Consider the following 16,151-nt stretch of genomic DNA (forward strand, 5'->3'; position numbering starts at 1 on the left):
TCCAGATACTGTAGACCACCTGACAAGTTTCAGCTTGTGACCTCTAGTTTTTGAGTGGGTACAAACAGTAGGGAATAATGCTGGGAGGGTATTAGCCCTCAATAACTGGTAGGCTAAAATGACATCCTTCTATTTCTCCTGTGAACAAGTGTAGAGGGATTCAGCTTTGATAGTCCTATGGGTAGGAAATCTCCTGCATGCCAGATATCACTTAAGCAGCATGTCTCTGCACATCTTCAAGAGCTTCTATGTCTTTTTTAAAATATGGAGAGGCAAGAGACAATCCAACTTCAAGCTTGGGACACAGAAGTCCCTTACATAGAAGACTGATGACTTTAGGGGAACAAGTAGAAATAGTATGCTTAATCAGTCCTATGGTTGAACTAGCCATAGAAGCAGAACTCTTAGCATGAGTGCTAAGTTTTAGTGCATTTCAATAGTGGCACCAAGATCCTGCTCATTATTTAGAGGAAACTGGGTGACCTAAGAAAAAATAAGAGCAGCAAGGTTTTCTTTTGCCAAAGTGAATGACATGGCACTTGGCAACATTGAATTCAAGAAGCCAGGCCTCAAGCCATTGACCCAGCAGTTGAAGATTATTTTGTAGCAGGGCATCATCTTCACAGGACAAAGCTGGACCAAGAACATTCAGGTCGTCTGCTTAAAGAGTTGATTTACTGCTGATAATGGAAGGAGCATCATTCATGAAGATATTAAATAGTATAGTACCCAAAACACTTCCCTTAGGAACTCTACTCAGAACATGTGTAGAGGAAGAATACAATTACCAGAGTCATCAAATAATGAACACATTGAGATCACAAATAAAGAAAATCAAGGATCTCTCTTCATTGCAAAAAAAGGGATTTCTCTTCAAGCTTGACTGCAAGTAATTCAATTGCAAGTTGCTTATGACACACTTTGTCAAAAGCTTTAGAAAAGCCAAGCAGAATCATGTCAGCAGGCACCTTAATATCAAGTAACTTAGTGATGTGATCATACAATTCAAGAAGATTAGTGTCAATAGATCTTCCTGAATGAAAGCCATGTTGTGAACTGTGTAAAACATTATTTGCTTCAATGTGTTTAACAACTATAGAATTGATTATTCTTGTAAGAATCTTAACAACTGCTGATGTCATGCTAATGGGTTGATAATTTTCAGCAAGGTCCTTTCTACCTTTTTTAAATATAGAAATGATATGTGCAGTTTTTCAATCCTGAGCTAGTCTGGAAAGATATAATGATAACTTGAATACCAGGAAAAGAGGTTGACACAAAACTGTACAACATTCATCTACAATATGTAGGTGAATGTGATCTGGACTGGCAGATTTATTCAGTCTGATTGATGTAAGTTCCTTTTGAACCACTGTATCAGTAATCAGAATTTGTTCCATCTTCTGTGATACATCATATAAAGGAAGTATATGATCAACAACACTGGAATTAGAGGAAAAAACAGATGAGAAATATTGGTTGAAAGTTTCAGCTCAGGATCAGCAGCTGCTTGACTATTGTGCAGGATATCTGGGACTTTAGGTCTGCTGCTGCATTTTTGACTGGCATAACACCAGAAAGATCTATGATTATCCTTAACTTCCTTGGCCAATTTTTCCTCAAATCTTCTCTTCAAATCCTTTATTTGGTTGGATGTTTGATTACAAATGACTTGATATTTTTTTGTGGTCTTTTTTTCTATAGTTATTCCATGCTTGGTCTTTTCTTTTGGTTAGCTTGCCTACTGTAGTAGTTAAAAAAAAGGTGAATTGTTTGCTTGTTTTGCCTGAAAAATTCTGGTGCAAGACTTTGCAACATGCAGAATAAGGAGGGGGGTTAAAGTAAAGTGAAATGCTTCTATGAACATATAGTTCTAAGTAAGTATTTAAGAATTTTCTTCTTTTTTTTTATTGTATGGTTTCCTTCTGTGGAAGTCAACCAATAGACTGGTACCAGAACTTTAAATTTAGATCCTAAATTATGCCCTAGGAAGTTGTCTTGAATGAGGAGAGGTGGAAGGTTGTTGGAATAAGTTTATGTCCTGTGGTGGCACAGTGGATTTGACCTTAGCTTGGTAATATGGGACCCAGAGATCAAATCATGCTGCAGGAATGCACTGCAGGGCCGACGCAGGGACCTTAGTAGTCAAGAAGCGTCGTTAATTCTTAAATAAAATAATTCGAGCCCTAAAAGGTAACTTATTACCTTGTTCAGTTCTACTTCCAAAAATTGTAGAGAGGTATATGGACTATTATCAAGTCCTTTCACCTCTTTGACCTCCTTCATCAGGCAGACTAGCCGCTGGAAGCACTATTCTCCTCCTGTCAGTAAACAATGAATACACACTATTATATACAATAATACACTATTATTGATTGTAGGAAGTGTGGGTACCTGAGCTACCTGTCCCCAGCAGTTTAAGGCCACAAGGCTGGCCAGTGCCAACACAGCTCTTTTTATTCACTCCTACTCTCTCCTGCATAATCAAAATCTATATGTAAATCATCTCCTTTTAAATTGACTTTTTCATTCTTTAATAATCACTAAACAATGTTTCTCTTCTTTAAGATATCAATAGATGCCTGAAATATCTTACTATCAATATACCAAGACAGGTTAAAATTCAGGATAGCTATATAAGTATTTGGAATCTTAGCCAAGGAGCAGAAACGCTTTAGAGAAATAGTCTCCTCACTTGGAGCCTGGCAATCAAATAATACATGCTGAATTGTTTCATCTGTTGAGAAGCAGACTTGGCATAAAGAGGAATGGTGTAGCTACCAATTAAATAACAAGCTATTGAGAAGAAAGGTGCCTGATTTCAGCCACCAATATAGCACAGTATTTAATCTAGTATGAAACAGGGATAAAATTAATTTACTGTAATTAACATTGGATCTTTGCCTGATAATATCTAGTGAATTGAGGTCAGAGGAAGGAATAGGGGTTAACATGGAAGCCTTTGCTGCTAGAGATTCAGCCACATCATTATATTTGATGCCTTTGAACATGTTGGAAATAAATCTGATTGCCTTTAGTCTTAAGATTAAGAAGCTGTCTTCTAATCTTATATAGATCCTTGTCATTGGCAATTCTATTAGTAGCAATAGTAATGCTGATTTTGAGTCAGAGAGACCCAAGTATATTTTCAGATTCTATGTTATTAATTTTTAAATGCATCCAGGGCAAGGTGAATGACACATAAGACAAAATAGAAGATCCAAATGGGAGAGGGGAATAGACGTTCAAGTTCAGGGATAGGATATATATTTTTTAAACTATGATTTAAAGTTAAATTTAGTTTATAACTAATTTGGGAATAAATGTATAATTAGGGATAACATTGGTTGACTCCCTTTCCTTTTTCTTCAGTTGGCCATCTTAGAGGAAAGGGCAACCTTTCAGTTGTACCTTGTTTAATGTTGCAATAAATGCAAAACATTTTATTTTGTGTAAACTCATGAGCCTCAGGCCCAAAACAAAATAGATCTTGTAATTTATGGCAAGGAGCTTATACACCATAAAACTATGTTTCCTGGAATTCCAAGATCTGGTTCTTTGTTTTCATCTGAACTTATGCTTGAACATCTGAACTTTGTTTTCTTTGAACTTAGTTGCAACCAATTGGATTATGACCATCTTGAGAAACAGGATGCAAGAGATCAAAGTTCATAGTGGAGGAAGTCACTCTCTTCCTAAAATTGAAACAGGCATCATTGGAGTTCCTCAAGGTACTGTGCTTGGGCCAATGTTGTTCAATATTTATATTAATGGTGCCCAGCATGTAGTCTTAAATAAACTGAGTCTATATGCTGAGATTTTAAAATAATTGGCCCAGTAAATGCAGACATCACTGTACAAGTTGATGTTGACTCTTTTTCTAAATGGGCAGAGAGTTGATGCCTTGAACTAAATATTAAAAAGTACAAAACTATCCATTTTGGGAAAAGTAACCCTATTCATATATACAATATAGGTTCAACTAATGCACAACTCCAACTTATTTCAGCTACAACTGAAGATATAGATCTTGAGCTTATTATTGATAACAAGTTGAAGTTCACATTCCATATAAGGATGATTGTTTTTGAAGCATCACAAAGACTAGGGTTAATAAAAAGGACAATCTCCTCCAGAGCTCCACATATAATGCTAAAGTTGTACAAAGCCCTAGTTTGGCCTGTAATAGAATATGGAATGACTGTTTTCTCCCCTATGAATATGGCTATCAAAGGCCACAAAGTTTAGGCCTATAGAAGGGTGCAAAATTCTGGACTACCCTGCAAGATTACAAAAACTTAAGCTATCTTCATAAGTTTAGAGAAGAAGAAGGGGAAACCTTACTTCCAGCTTGACAGCCTGCAGAAGACTAGTTGCTGCTCATTGAAAATTTTCCAGGAGAGAGCCTTGATACATACAGCAAACCACTTCTTTTCCAATAGAATTGGGTCATACTGGAATTCTTTAAATGATGAGATTGTAACAGTCTCTACCACCAATGCATTCAAATCTGGAGTTGATTATGACTGGCTGAAGCAACCTTGAAAACAAAATGGGATGCTGCCAATTAGAATCATTCCCATCACTCACCAGTAACATCACAGGATTTACTTTAGGTGCTGGACAATGCAATATAATATTGTAAGATAAAATGACTGAAAATTACTATTAGAGAATAAATCAAACCCAAAACAAGCAGAAATTAAATAAACAGTCATAGCAAGCAAACATACAACCTGTACTAAAATAGATCAATAAATTTTAAAACAAGTAATACTTAAATTGAATATGCAAATCAAGCTTAAAATCAGGGGCAGATCTACAGCAAAGCCTTGGCAATGTGACAAGGGAACCAAAAAGCAAAATCTTGGGGGAGGGGGTGCACTGTGACAAGGGCGCCAATAATTGACTAAATTGATAAATTTATTTAAAAAAGAGTAAAAAACAAACAAGGAACAAGGACACCAAAAACAATCTTGGGGGGGCAGGGTCCCCCTTCCCCTGGATCTGCCAGTGCTTACAACAACCAAAAATTGTTTACTATCAAACAATAAATGAAAACGAAATTAACGTAAATCCAATAAACAATCATAGCAAACAAAAATTCAACAGGTTTTAATATAAATTTATCTTAAATCAAGTAAAACTTCAATTGAATATGCAAATCAAGCTTAAACAAACAAAATTCCCTACAAACAAGAGTTAGGTTACTGCCCACTTCCCTAGCTGTAAAAGTCTAAAGCCTTTCAACAACTTATCAGCCTTTTGCTTCCCAGGTTTTTAGCTTTATTGCTGTTACATGAGTCAAGGAACCATTTTTTTCTATCAGACATCTGTTTCCCCATCTGGTCAGTGATTTGAGGGTGCCTTGTTGCTTTTTCCCATGCATACAATAGTAAGGAAATTTCATCACACTCAACAGTAGAATGATGCTCACAAAAACCTTTAGTTCTTTACAGAGTGAGATAAAGATTAATTCCTTTGGTTTAACGTGGAAAAATATTGGTTTCTTCAACAATGAGTGCAAGAACCTTGTCATCAAAGAACTTTTGAAAATACTGGAAGTATTGTTCTAAGATATCTGAAAGTGAGTAATGCACTCCTTTTCAAATGATATCTTTCTTCTCTACCTTCCTTCATTTTTATTTTTTTCATCTTTTTCTCTTTGCTTTTTCTTTTGTTTAATCTGGCTGGAACTGGGCCTTTTGTCTAAAATGATGGGACCATTGCTTAGTGTAGGTGGCAATTTAGCTTCATGGTCACCAAGAAACTCCTCCAAAGCTGAAAAGACTGGATCTTCAATGCTGTATTCATCATCACAAGATAGTTCAGACAACATCTAGTCTGGAATTTCAAAAATATAATTAATAAGTCTGATGAAAATTAAAGAAAATTAAAGTTATGAGTCTGAGAAAATTTGCATGATTTTAGAAAAAGGGGGAAAACACTCCCAAAAAGTCCAGAAATCTTCATAAAAATTGCACCATCAGATTCAGCATATCCAAGAACCAGGGCTGTAATTTGCTATGGGACAGGGGGGGGGGGGCAACTGCCTCTCCCCGACTTCTGGGAGGCCTTTTATAGTAGCCACTAAATAGAACCTTTATGGTACCAAATGGCTTATTTTATTGTTTTTACTGTCATTTTAACTTGATTTCGGAAAATTGGCTCCAACTTTACTCCCTCCCCCCACGCGAATTTGATGAAATTACACCACTGCTGAAAACACTATTGAAGAGTTTTAAAGATTCTATCAGTAAAACTGGAATTTTACATTTTATTTTCCAGAAGAAAGATCTTAGATGTGTGTTTATTTTATTAATTTTGTTCTTCTTAGGTGTGATTGTATCAAACCAATAGTCATAGAAGATTAGGAGAGGGCTCCACCCAATGGAAATCAAAAGTTTGAGTGTCCTTATTGATTGACCAAAAAGAATGGAGGACAACTAGCCCTCCTCCCGTGCCCCTTCCCCCTTAATACCATCCAATCGAAATATCAAGATAGTAATTTTGTTCAGCATAGTTGAAGGGTCCAATAAATATGCCTCTGGGGATGACTTGACCCCCCACAGCCTCTGGGGAAAGGGCTCTTAATTTATTAAATTGGCCCATTATTTTCAAATGTATTAGTTATTGGGATTAAAACGTACATTTTCAGGGGTGGGGTAGTTTCCTCAAGGACAAATTCCGAGGAGGAAGGCTTCCTGCATGAAATTTCCAGGAGAAATTTGCCAGAATTCCTTCACGAAAGTTTCTTTATTTGTCTTACTATCTCTTTGGCAAATCAATTTCACATGTGGATATGATATTGGGGAACTGTCCAGGGAAAATTTTCAGCAGGACTAGAATTATCTGAGGGGGCTTCCACAGGAGAAATCCTCCATGGGAGAAATTTCTGCAAGAATTTTCAGCAGGACGTTTTCCAGAGGGAAGCAAGAAATGTTCAGCAAGTTTTATGCAGGAGGGAATCCTGTGGAGTTCATTGTGGGGGTTGAGATTTTTCAAATAGTGGGGATTTCTCAGCATTATTTGAAAAACCATCAGAAAATAAATACAAAATAAGTTTTTTCAACTGAGCAACATTTAAAATTAAAACAAACGGAAAATTTTCCAAATATGAGATATGTTTCCCTCTCCTCAATCCCCCACTCTTTATACTAAATTTTTACTTTTTGGCCCAATCCTTTAAGAATGACTCTTGAAATGCAAGGACCGTTTGATTGGAATAAGGAGCTTTCTTAAAGTACTAAAAACTTTACTAAAAAAAAAAACTCTGTTGAATAAATGCAACTTGTAATTTCTCTTATTTGCACTGTAAAAACCCACAAACACATAATTCACAGATGTATAAGTTTATCAAATTCCATCTTATTAAATCTCTGTGGGTAGGATAGATGACTGTGCAATATCGACAGGCTATATCATTTGATTTTCAACCAAGTGACAAGTTTGTATCCTATTTTCTACTAGCCAAAGAAAAAAGTAATCAGGAAAAAGACAAATTTACTCCTAGTATCTTTTGTGCAAATTTCTCATCAACTGTTGGTTTATGATGCAATCAAACAAAACCAGCAGGTGTTTGTATATATCCTATGCTATATCCTTTCCCATGAGGGGTTTGATTTGTTAGCTAAAAATTAATATACTGTCTGATTTGCCCATTGGTTCTCTTTCCAAATGTACTAATTGCTACCTATACAAATGTATCCCAACCCCCTCCACTAGTGGGACTAGATGTAGCTCTAGGTTATATACAATAAGCTGTTGATTTTGTTGCTGTCTTTTTTTTTTTGTGGCTATTCCAAACAAACTATTTATTAAAAATAAGTTCAAACAAGCATTGTACACCCATGAATACAGGAAAGTTTTATATTCAGTCTAGGGCTATATCTAGCCCCATTAGAGGGGGTGGGGGAACATTCGAAATGGTTGTCGTTAATACATTTGAAAATAGCAATAAAATATACATCAAATAATATGTTCATGTATTAGCCACCAAACCTTAAATTAAAAATACAGGCTACAACTTTCAGGAAAAGATTTAAGGTCCTGTAGTATAACTCCAGAAGGTGTTTTCAATCTCTCATCTATACTCCTTCCCTATCTCTAAGGCTAAGAAAATTGCATAGAAAACAGTTGTTGCATTTGCCTGTCTTAACTGGAAAAACAAAAACAAAATTTGTTGAATATTGATGAGGGTTTTTCTTTTACTGTGTTATAAAAAACATACTAACAGATGAAATTCTAGACTATGATTTTTTTCCATTTTTTTGAAAACTAATTGAGTTAGGTGGACGAAGCTTTCAGGAATGTATAGACAACGCCTATTGTAACTATAAAAAAAAGCTACAACACAAAAAATAATTCTATAAATAGCCTAGCACAGAGCTATTTAATAATCCACTTTTTAAATTTAAAGTCTCTCAACCTGTTGTAGTCAGAGCTAACTTTACAGTTATGGAATATACTCTCTTCTCAACGATGGCGTAATTTTGTAAAAACATGGGGGGGGGCAAAGTTAGAGCTAGTTTTCCTAAATCAAGCGAAAATGACAGTGAAAACTAAAAAAATAGCCATATCTATATATATAAAAATAAGTTGTCTGTCTGTCTGTCGAGTGACGTCATTATATGACGTCTGAATTATTTCATCATATACCAATTCAAAAACGAATGTATTCAGGCCGAAGTAGCTGAGTTGGTAAAGCGTTATGTTCCAGGTTCCAGGTCCGAGAGGTTCCAGGTTCGAACCTTGGCTTTAGCATTAATACAAAAGAAAAAAAAACTAAAAAAGGTAAAAACTATAAAAAAAACTAAAAAGAAAATACTAAAACAAACTAAAATAGCTAAAAAACTAAAAAAAATAAAAAAAGGTAAAAAACTAAAAACTAAAAAAGAAAAAAAACTAAAAAGAAAAAAACTAAAAACTAATAAAAAAAAAAAACTAAAAACTAATAAAAAAAAAAACTAAAAACTAATAAAAAAAAATAAAAAAAACTAAAAACTGAAAAAGAAAAAAAAACTAAAAAAAGGAAAAAAAACTGAAAAATAAAGGAGAAAAAGAAAACTAAAAACCAGGACACAGGGAATATAAATGACGACCAGGACACTTAAAGAGAAGAGAATATACAGACTGGGACACTGGGACACAAATGACGACCGGGATACTGGGAATATAAATGACGACCGGTACACAGGGACACAACTACAACGGGGATGCCGGGGGGCACAGGGGGATATATAAATGACGATGGGGACACAGGGAATGTTCGATTAGCAATCACCATCAACAAAGCTCAAGGGCAATCATTAGAATAATCAGGTATAGATCTGAATACGGACTGTTTTTCCCATGGACAATTTTATGTTGCATGTTCAAGAGTCGGTAAACCTGACAATCTATTTATATGCACAGACAATGGGACATCGAAGAATGTTGTATATTTGCAAGTTTTACGTAGTTAAAAACATATATATATATATCTTTCTATATTCACAGGGACACAACTACAATAGCGCGTAACTAATATGGCGCGTAACGACTTACGCGCGCGGGGGGGGGGGGGCGCAAAGTGCCCCCGCCAACTAAGTGTTGGGGTGGCGCGAAGCGCCACCCCAACAGATAGTACCATAAATATAATATATGGTATATTTACCATAGTACCATAAATATAAAGATGTACTAAAGAAAACTGACCCATTTCTGTTATGCTTGAATTATGGTGGCTTATCTTAGTTTTGACAAGATTTTTGAAGAAACTGAATCTCAGCTGGGGGGGGGGCAAACCTAGATTTGGGAGGGGCAGTTGCGTCCCCCCTCTCCCTTAGAAAATTAAGCCCCTGCTTCTAAAACCCTTTCTTTTTTCATCTAAAGTTCTTGGCTACCTTGAAACTTGTAGGGGAAAACTTGCTAAAGCTCGGATTTTTAGGCTAAAATCATTCCTACTTTTTAGTAGGAATGACTCATCTCCTCGGGGAAACTTGTTCCGGATCTTCTTCTTAACTTAATGCGCTTTTTAGCGCCCAAGTCTGATCAGTGTCATAATCATACCTACATAGGAAGCAGCTCCCATGCCCTCTTGGAAGGATTAAAAAAAAAAAAAATCTATCAGCAACTATAAATATATCATGGATTAGCAGGTTAGTTTAGAAGCAAAATTAGGAGGATAAAAAAAAATGTGAAAATTTTAATTGTTTAACTTAACAAGCAAATAAAGTTTTTTTTTTATGTTCAGGTCCTAAACAGGACCTTTAGGAAGGATGACATCACAAGGAATAATTCTTGATTCTATTCTGGACAAAGAAGATCTCATAAAATCACTTGACATGGATCAGGAATTACAGGTACTTTGCTTTCTTATTTATTAGAAAAAAGACTGAAATGAATATAGTGTAAATGTCATAATTTAGGTTGATGCATCAAAATCTATGAAAAAATACATATTTAATTGAACAAAATTTTTAGTTTTCCTGTATTAGTTTAATATTTCAGCACTTTTGAGCGTATTTATTTTGTTAAAAGGTTGCTTTTTTATTCCACAGTGTAACAGGAATTTTTCAGTCCACAAGATAGAAATGTAAGATTTGTGGTTTAGTCATTAACTAATATAAATAGCATAAAGATTAAAAATGGATTATCTATACTTTAAATAGTGGAAAGCAGTTTTGTTGTATCTTCATCATAAGTTAACATTACATATTTACAAGGTTTGTTTTTTCTTTGTTTTTTTTAGAAGAAAAAAGAATTATTACAAAAATGAATAATTATCCATACGCCAAACTCAACATTCCACTAGGCTCAGAGAGAGAATAAAAAACGATGCAAAGCTGGAACAGCCACCGATCTACTCATCTGAGCAGTACCTGAAGTCATTTGGTCCGTGCTTCGTAAATCATTATAATGGTGACTTGGAAAATATTTGTTAATAAACCATATGTGCATAATTTGATTTTGTAGGTGTTTTAAATTGTTTTTGACCTCTGCTGTTATTTTGTAATTGACAAGAGAATACTAAGGCAAAATAAAGTGAATTTGAATTAATTGATTGTTAGCTGAAGGGGTTGGGTAGGCTATGTGGAAAATGAGGAAACATGTTAAGTTTGAATCCGTGGAATTTAAAATCCGGTTTCTATATCTAGCACTTTCAGAACATCAGGAATCAAAGTAATGCAGCCAATTGCAGTGGATGCATATCCCTGAAAAATGTATGGGATATGCTCGGATTCTGAATAAGTCAAGGCTGTCATATGTCAAAAGTTCTATGTACTTGCTACATGTCATATGGTTTGGCTGGACAAAACTTGGATTCGATTCTTTTCCAGAAAATCCACCTTGATCAGGAGACCCTCGGAGACTCGCTTTATAAGCAGTGTTATGATTCAATATCGATTGAAACAAAGCCATAGTCTCGTTGTTTCTTCGCCTCCTTAAATGATCTCAAAGCAGTTGTGTAAGTCAAACCGGCTTATGAGCTGACTCAGGTGATGACTGAACATTGTAAATTGCACCATTTCTTGCATAAAGTCAAAGTAGAAGTCTAGTGCCTGCGCCTCTGAAGACCCTGAGAGAGAGAGAGAGAGAAAGATGGGTTTATTAATATAAATAACAAAACAAAACAAGTAAATGGCCCTTCAAACAAGAGATGCAAGCCCTTCTTTTTTCAGAGTATACAAGTGCCAGAATTGAAATGCAGTTAAAGCTCAGTATGGATGATGGTTCATCTTTTGTCTTAATGAAATCCTTAGAGACAAGAGGTTTCATTATCATTGTGAACAATTTATTAAAATTACAGGACGACTTTATATATAAAACTGGTTTAAACCTGATTTATGTAATTTAAAAGTAGATTACATTAATGTGCATGTGGCAAAGAAGAAAGAACTGATCATTGTAGAATTAGCCTTTTTTTTTTTTTTTTTTTTTTTTTTTTTTTTTTTTTTTTTTTTTTTTTTTTTTAGCTTGTGATCAATTTATGAATAAGTGTTGTAGTGACTTTCATGCATTGTTTTATCGATTGTATTGGTAGTGAATATTTTTAGACTAGAAAGTGGAATACTCTGTGTTAGCTCAATCACGCAATAAATTCATTCATTCATTTGAAATTTACTGCAACAAAGAAGACATTTTGGGAACAGTATCTAAGTTTTTTCTTTCTTTGATAGTTTTTCTGTTTAATTGGAACAAAGGTACCAATATGTTCAATATTGAACATATTGAACATATATGTTTCACAGACTGGCTGAAGTATTAAGCAGTAATTATATGAATAAAATGTAATTAAGTATTACTTGAGATTTAATTACATAATTAGCATTTTCCAAAATATATTAATAAATAAGATTTTTTCCTCCTAAAATAAAAATTCTAATGAATTGAAGTTTTTGTGACCACTTGATGTCACATAAACAAAATCAAAATGGTGAATTTAACATCAGAAGGCTCTTCATCTATTAAGGGCTATGACCTTTCCAGTTACGACTGTTTATTCCTCTTTTTATTTCTGTGTATGGTTGTAGAGGCTCATAATAAATCTGCTTGCTGTAGTTTTAAAAATCAGGCTGGAAAAATTCATTAGTTTACGTTTAGAATGCTTATTCTTCTCTGAGTTGAGGTTTTGCTTGTTTACATTGAGGGTTTTCAAGGTCTTCCAACAAGTTTTCTTCTTGGAAAGAGAGTGCAACTTTCTACTATAAAAAGAATTTCACTGGGGGGAGGGGGGTAGAATAGGGCAAGATTTGACCATATGTCCTAAAAACTTGATGGACATTTAGTATTTCAGAATAACAAGCTTCCTTTGTTTGTCTCCCAGTAATTGTTGGAATTCTACCTTAACTTTGGAAACTGCGGAGAACACTCCACAAAAATTTTGCTCTTGAACATAGGCATGCAGCACGTTTAGAGAACATAGTTATGTTCAACTTTGAATGCAGCCTCTCATAAAGCTAAAGCATTGGTTGAGATCATCTACTTGTGCACTTACCAAGGATTCAGTGTACTTCACAAAGCACTCGGGTTTCGCCATTTTTTTTCCTGAAAGCTCTTAATTGTAGGATAATTGTGTATGAAGAAGCATTGTGATCATGCGAAAACGGTCTCTGTTTCTGTTATCCTGGGCGTCCCTTTCTGGGATGACTGCTTGTCTAATGTGCATGTTATTAGTCTGGGGAAAAAGGGTAATTAGACAGTGCACTCAGTCGTTAAATTACGACGTTTGGGTTTATACCAATTTTAGTAGAAAATGGTTTTCATCATTTATGGGCCCTATATACGAGTATTTATGCCCTTTGCTGTGCCCACAAGTGCATAGTACAGACCATCTGAGCGAAGATCTGGAGATGATTAAAAATGTGCACTCAAGATTATGCTGACCCAGAATTATACCAGTTACAGGAATGCTCTGTCTAGCTTAAAAGTCTCAACCATACATGATACATGTTATTCAATTAATGCACAAGTTTGGAGAGTCAATCTTTTCCTCCAAAACATCTTGTTCACTATTCCTTCCATTTGCACTAGCCAGTGCAAACATCCGTCATGAAAATTGATCAGCGCCAACCGAATGCAGAACAAGCTTTTATTTGAATTCCTAAGAGAAGTATAAAGCCCTGGATATTTTACCAAAAACCAGGGAGAAAACAGAAAAATATTAAAACAGAATAAAAAGCATCAACTGATGCATTATTGGAACCAATTGATCTAGCTGAGCTTAGAGTGTGACTGCTTTGCCAACAATGGTGTAGCAAATGTAAGGACGTATGAGTGTAGTCATGTGGTGCGTTGTTTTCATGAGCTGCAGTGTATTCCTAGCAAATTCTGTCCATTATCGTGGAGAATGCAATGATGTGGGAGCTCAATTTCATTTGATAAATTATTTTTCTTCCTCATCCTCTTTCTTTTCTAGCTCATGAAACAACCTCACGCCTTTTGGTGCATTGTGTCGTGCATTTAGGATGACTGTTGTTACATCATTGGGTTTACCATAATCCGTAAAGAGACCAGAAAAATTTTCTGGAATTGTATAATGTGCTTGTGTTTGACACATTGTGTCAGGCAGATGCAGTCACGGCTGCTCAGTGTCTCTACCAGCTTGTCTTCAAATCTTTCAACCCTTTATCTCACTTATTTCAAAAGGTCTTCCCGCGAAGAATAGTTGAAGTTGAAGCCAGTCCTGAAATGAGTCTTTTGAAAGCTGGTCTTCAACGTTATCAGTGAACGCCTTTCTCCAGTGATCTAGTCTAGAATAGGGTTAAATAATAAAAAAAACTTGTTTTTTCCACTGAAAGTAAGGAGTAAAATTAAAATGTAAAACGAATAGAAATTATTCCGTATATGAGGGGGCTGCCCCTTCCTTAACCCTCGCCTTTGACACTAAAGTCTTAAAGTTCTAAAAAACACTTCTCGTTCAATCTTGAGGACCCTTTTGTTTGAGTAGTCTTTCTTAAATAATTCTGACATAAAGTGAAACTTTAGCGTAAAGAAGTGAGGGATGAGGAAGTGGTAGTCCCCTCATATACGGTATACTTTCTGTTCGTTATAAATTTTAATTTTACTCTTTACTTTCAGTTGAAACACTTTTTTTATTGGATTTCTCACCATTTTTCAAATGATGCCCGGAATCCCACCCTCCCCTGTAAAATATACCCTGAAATAACCCCAGAAACTCTCCTCTCTAAAAAAAAGCGCTACTTTGTGCTTTACGGAATTTTAAAGCACTTTACGGAATTTTAAAATGTACATTTTAAAATGTATATTATACAGATAAAAAAAATCGCTATCATTTTTCAATTTTGACTCGTTTTGATTCTCGCTGTCGCTAATCTTCTAACCCCATTTTTCTTTCTTCTTGATTTTGGATTTTATTACTTCATACAATTTGCCAATGTCCTTTGCTTTAGCTGTCCTTATTGGTCTAGTCTTACATGATTGTCCAGGTTGTAGATTTGTTAATTGTTCAGGTGGTGGGACAAAAACTTCTTTTTCTTTCAACGAATTATCATTTATAACCCTTGTAAATTTTCGTCTTTTGGTATTTTCTTATTTGATGGTTCAGGTGGTGGGACAAAAACTTCTTTTTTCTTCCAATGAATTATCATTTGTCAACACTTGTAAATTTTCGTTATTTGAGTCTACCTCTAGATAAGTTTTTCATACTGATGTATCTCTTCATACTGTAGTCTTTTCAAAGATATTTGACTATTGAAGTAAGTCCGATGTCTAACACCGATGGTCTACTAAGCTTCAAATGTTTGGTTTTTCTTTTTTGAGGTTTTTTAATTGTTGAAATACTTTGTTAAAATATATACAAGTATTTTTGCAATTACTAGTTTTTTGCTCTTTAAGCAATTTGTTGCCTTTTCATACTCTTGTCTTTCCAAAGATATTTGATTATTGAAGCTAGTCCGATTTCTAACACTGATATCTACTAAGCTTCAAACTGTAATTTTTCTTTTTTAATATTTTCAAATTGTTGTAATCCCTTGTTAAAATATATACAAATATTTTTGCAATTAGCCTACCATTTTTTTTGCTCTTGAAGTAATTTAATATAAACTTATCCGTGCATAAAAATCTTCATTTTTTTCACATAAGTGTGACAACGTCATTGCAGTACTGATGTATATAAAAATGACGTCACTGACATGAATTTTTTTTTCCACAATTAAGGCTTTTAATGAATTTTCTCAAACTTCTGACCTATCTTGATCGTTCTTTAGGCGAGAATATATCAGGATACTAATTGTTCCGAAAAATATGGAGCCGTTTTCGAGAAAAAATAAATAAGTATACAATTATTGCTCATTTATAAAGATAGTATAAATCAAGCGAAAAAAAGCCAACGAGTCCAAATTAAGCGTTCCCGCGATAAAAAATTCGAAACTACACACGAACGAGAAAGCACTAAAATTGTAAACCTACTGAAATAACAGCTTCACTTAATTTGTCTGGAATAATACCTAATTTAAAGTTTGGTCTTCAAAATAAAGGGGGGTGTCTTGAAGGTCTTTTTTTTTTCGGGATGCGATGTCTTGAATAATAGATTTAGCTTTAGTTTTTGATTGCATTATAATTGCCTTGGGGTGGCCTATTGGTGCTTTTTATCTTGTTTGGCCCTTTTTTTTGGTCTGAAGATCTTTGTGTTAATTGGTGTCACT

General features: G+C 34.8%; 1 protein-coding gene across 5 annotated transcripts in view; it reads left to right on the forward strand.

Moving 5' to 3' along the window:
* LOC136031350 (cyclic AMP-responsive element-binding protein 3-like protein 1) overlaps positions 1 to 16,151 on the forward strand; it is a 52,964-nt gene that overhangs the window by 1,848 nt on the left and 34,965 nt on the right. For 4 of the 5 annotated variants that reach the window (XM_065710845.1, XM_065710846.1, XM_065710844.1 and 1 more), the window contains exon 2: positions 10,235 to 10,343. In XM_065710845.1, the coding sequence (XP_065566917.1) occupies positions 10,260 to 10,343 (84 nt within the window). In that variant the 5' untranslated portion in view covers positions 10,235 to 10,259. Of the gene's footprint in view, positions 1 to 5,567; positions 5,588 to 10,234; positions 10,344 to 16,151 lie in introns of those variants that run through there. The other variant, XM_065710848.1, reaches the window with a different exon arrangement.

Source organism: Artemia franciscana, chromosome 9 (assembly GCF_032884065.1).
Source record: "Artemia franciscana chromosome 9, ASM3288406v1, whole genome shotgun sequence".
Classification (NCBI taxonomy): domain Eukaryota; kingdom Metazoa; phylum Arthropoda; class Branchiopoda; order Anostraca; family Artemiidae; genus Artemia; species Artemia franciscana.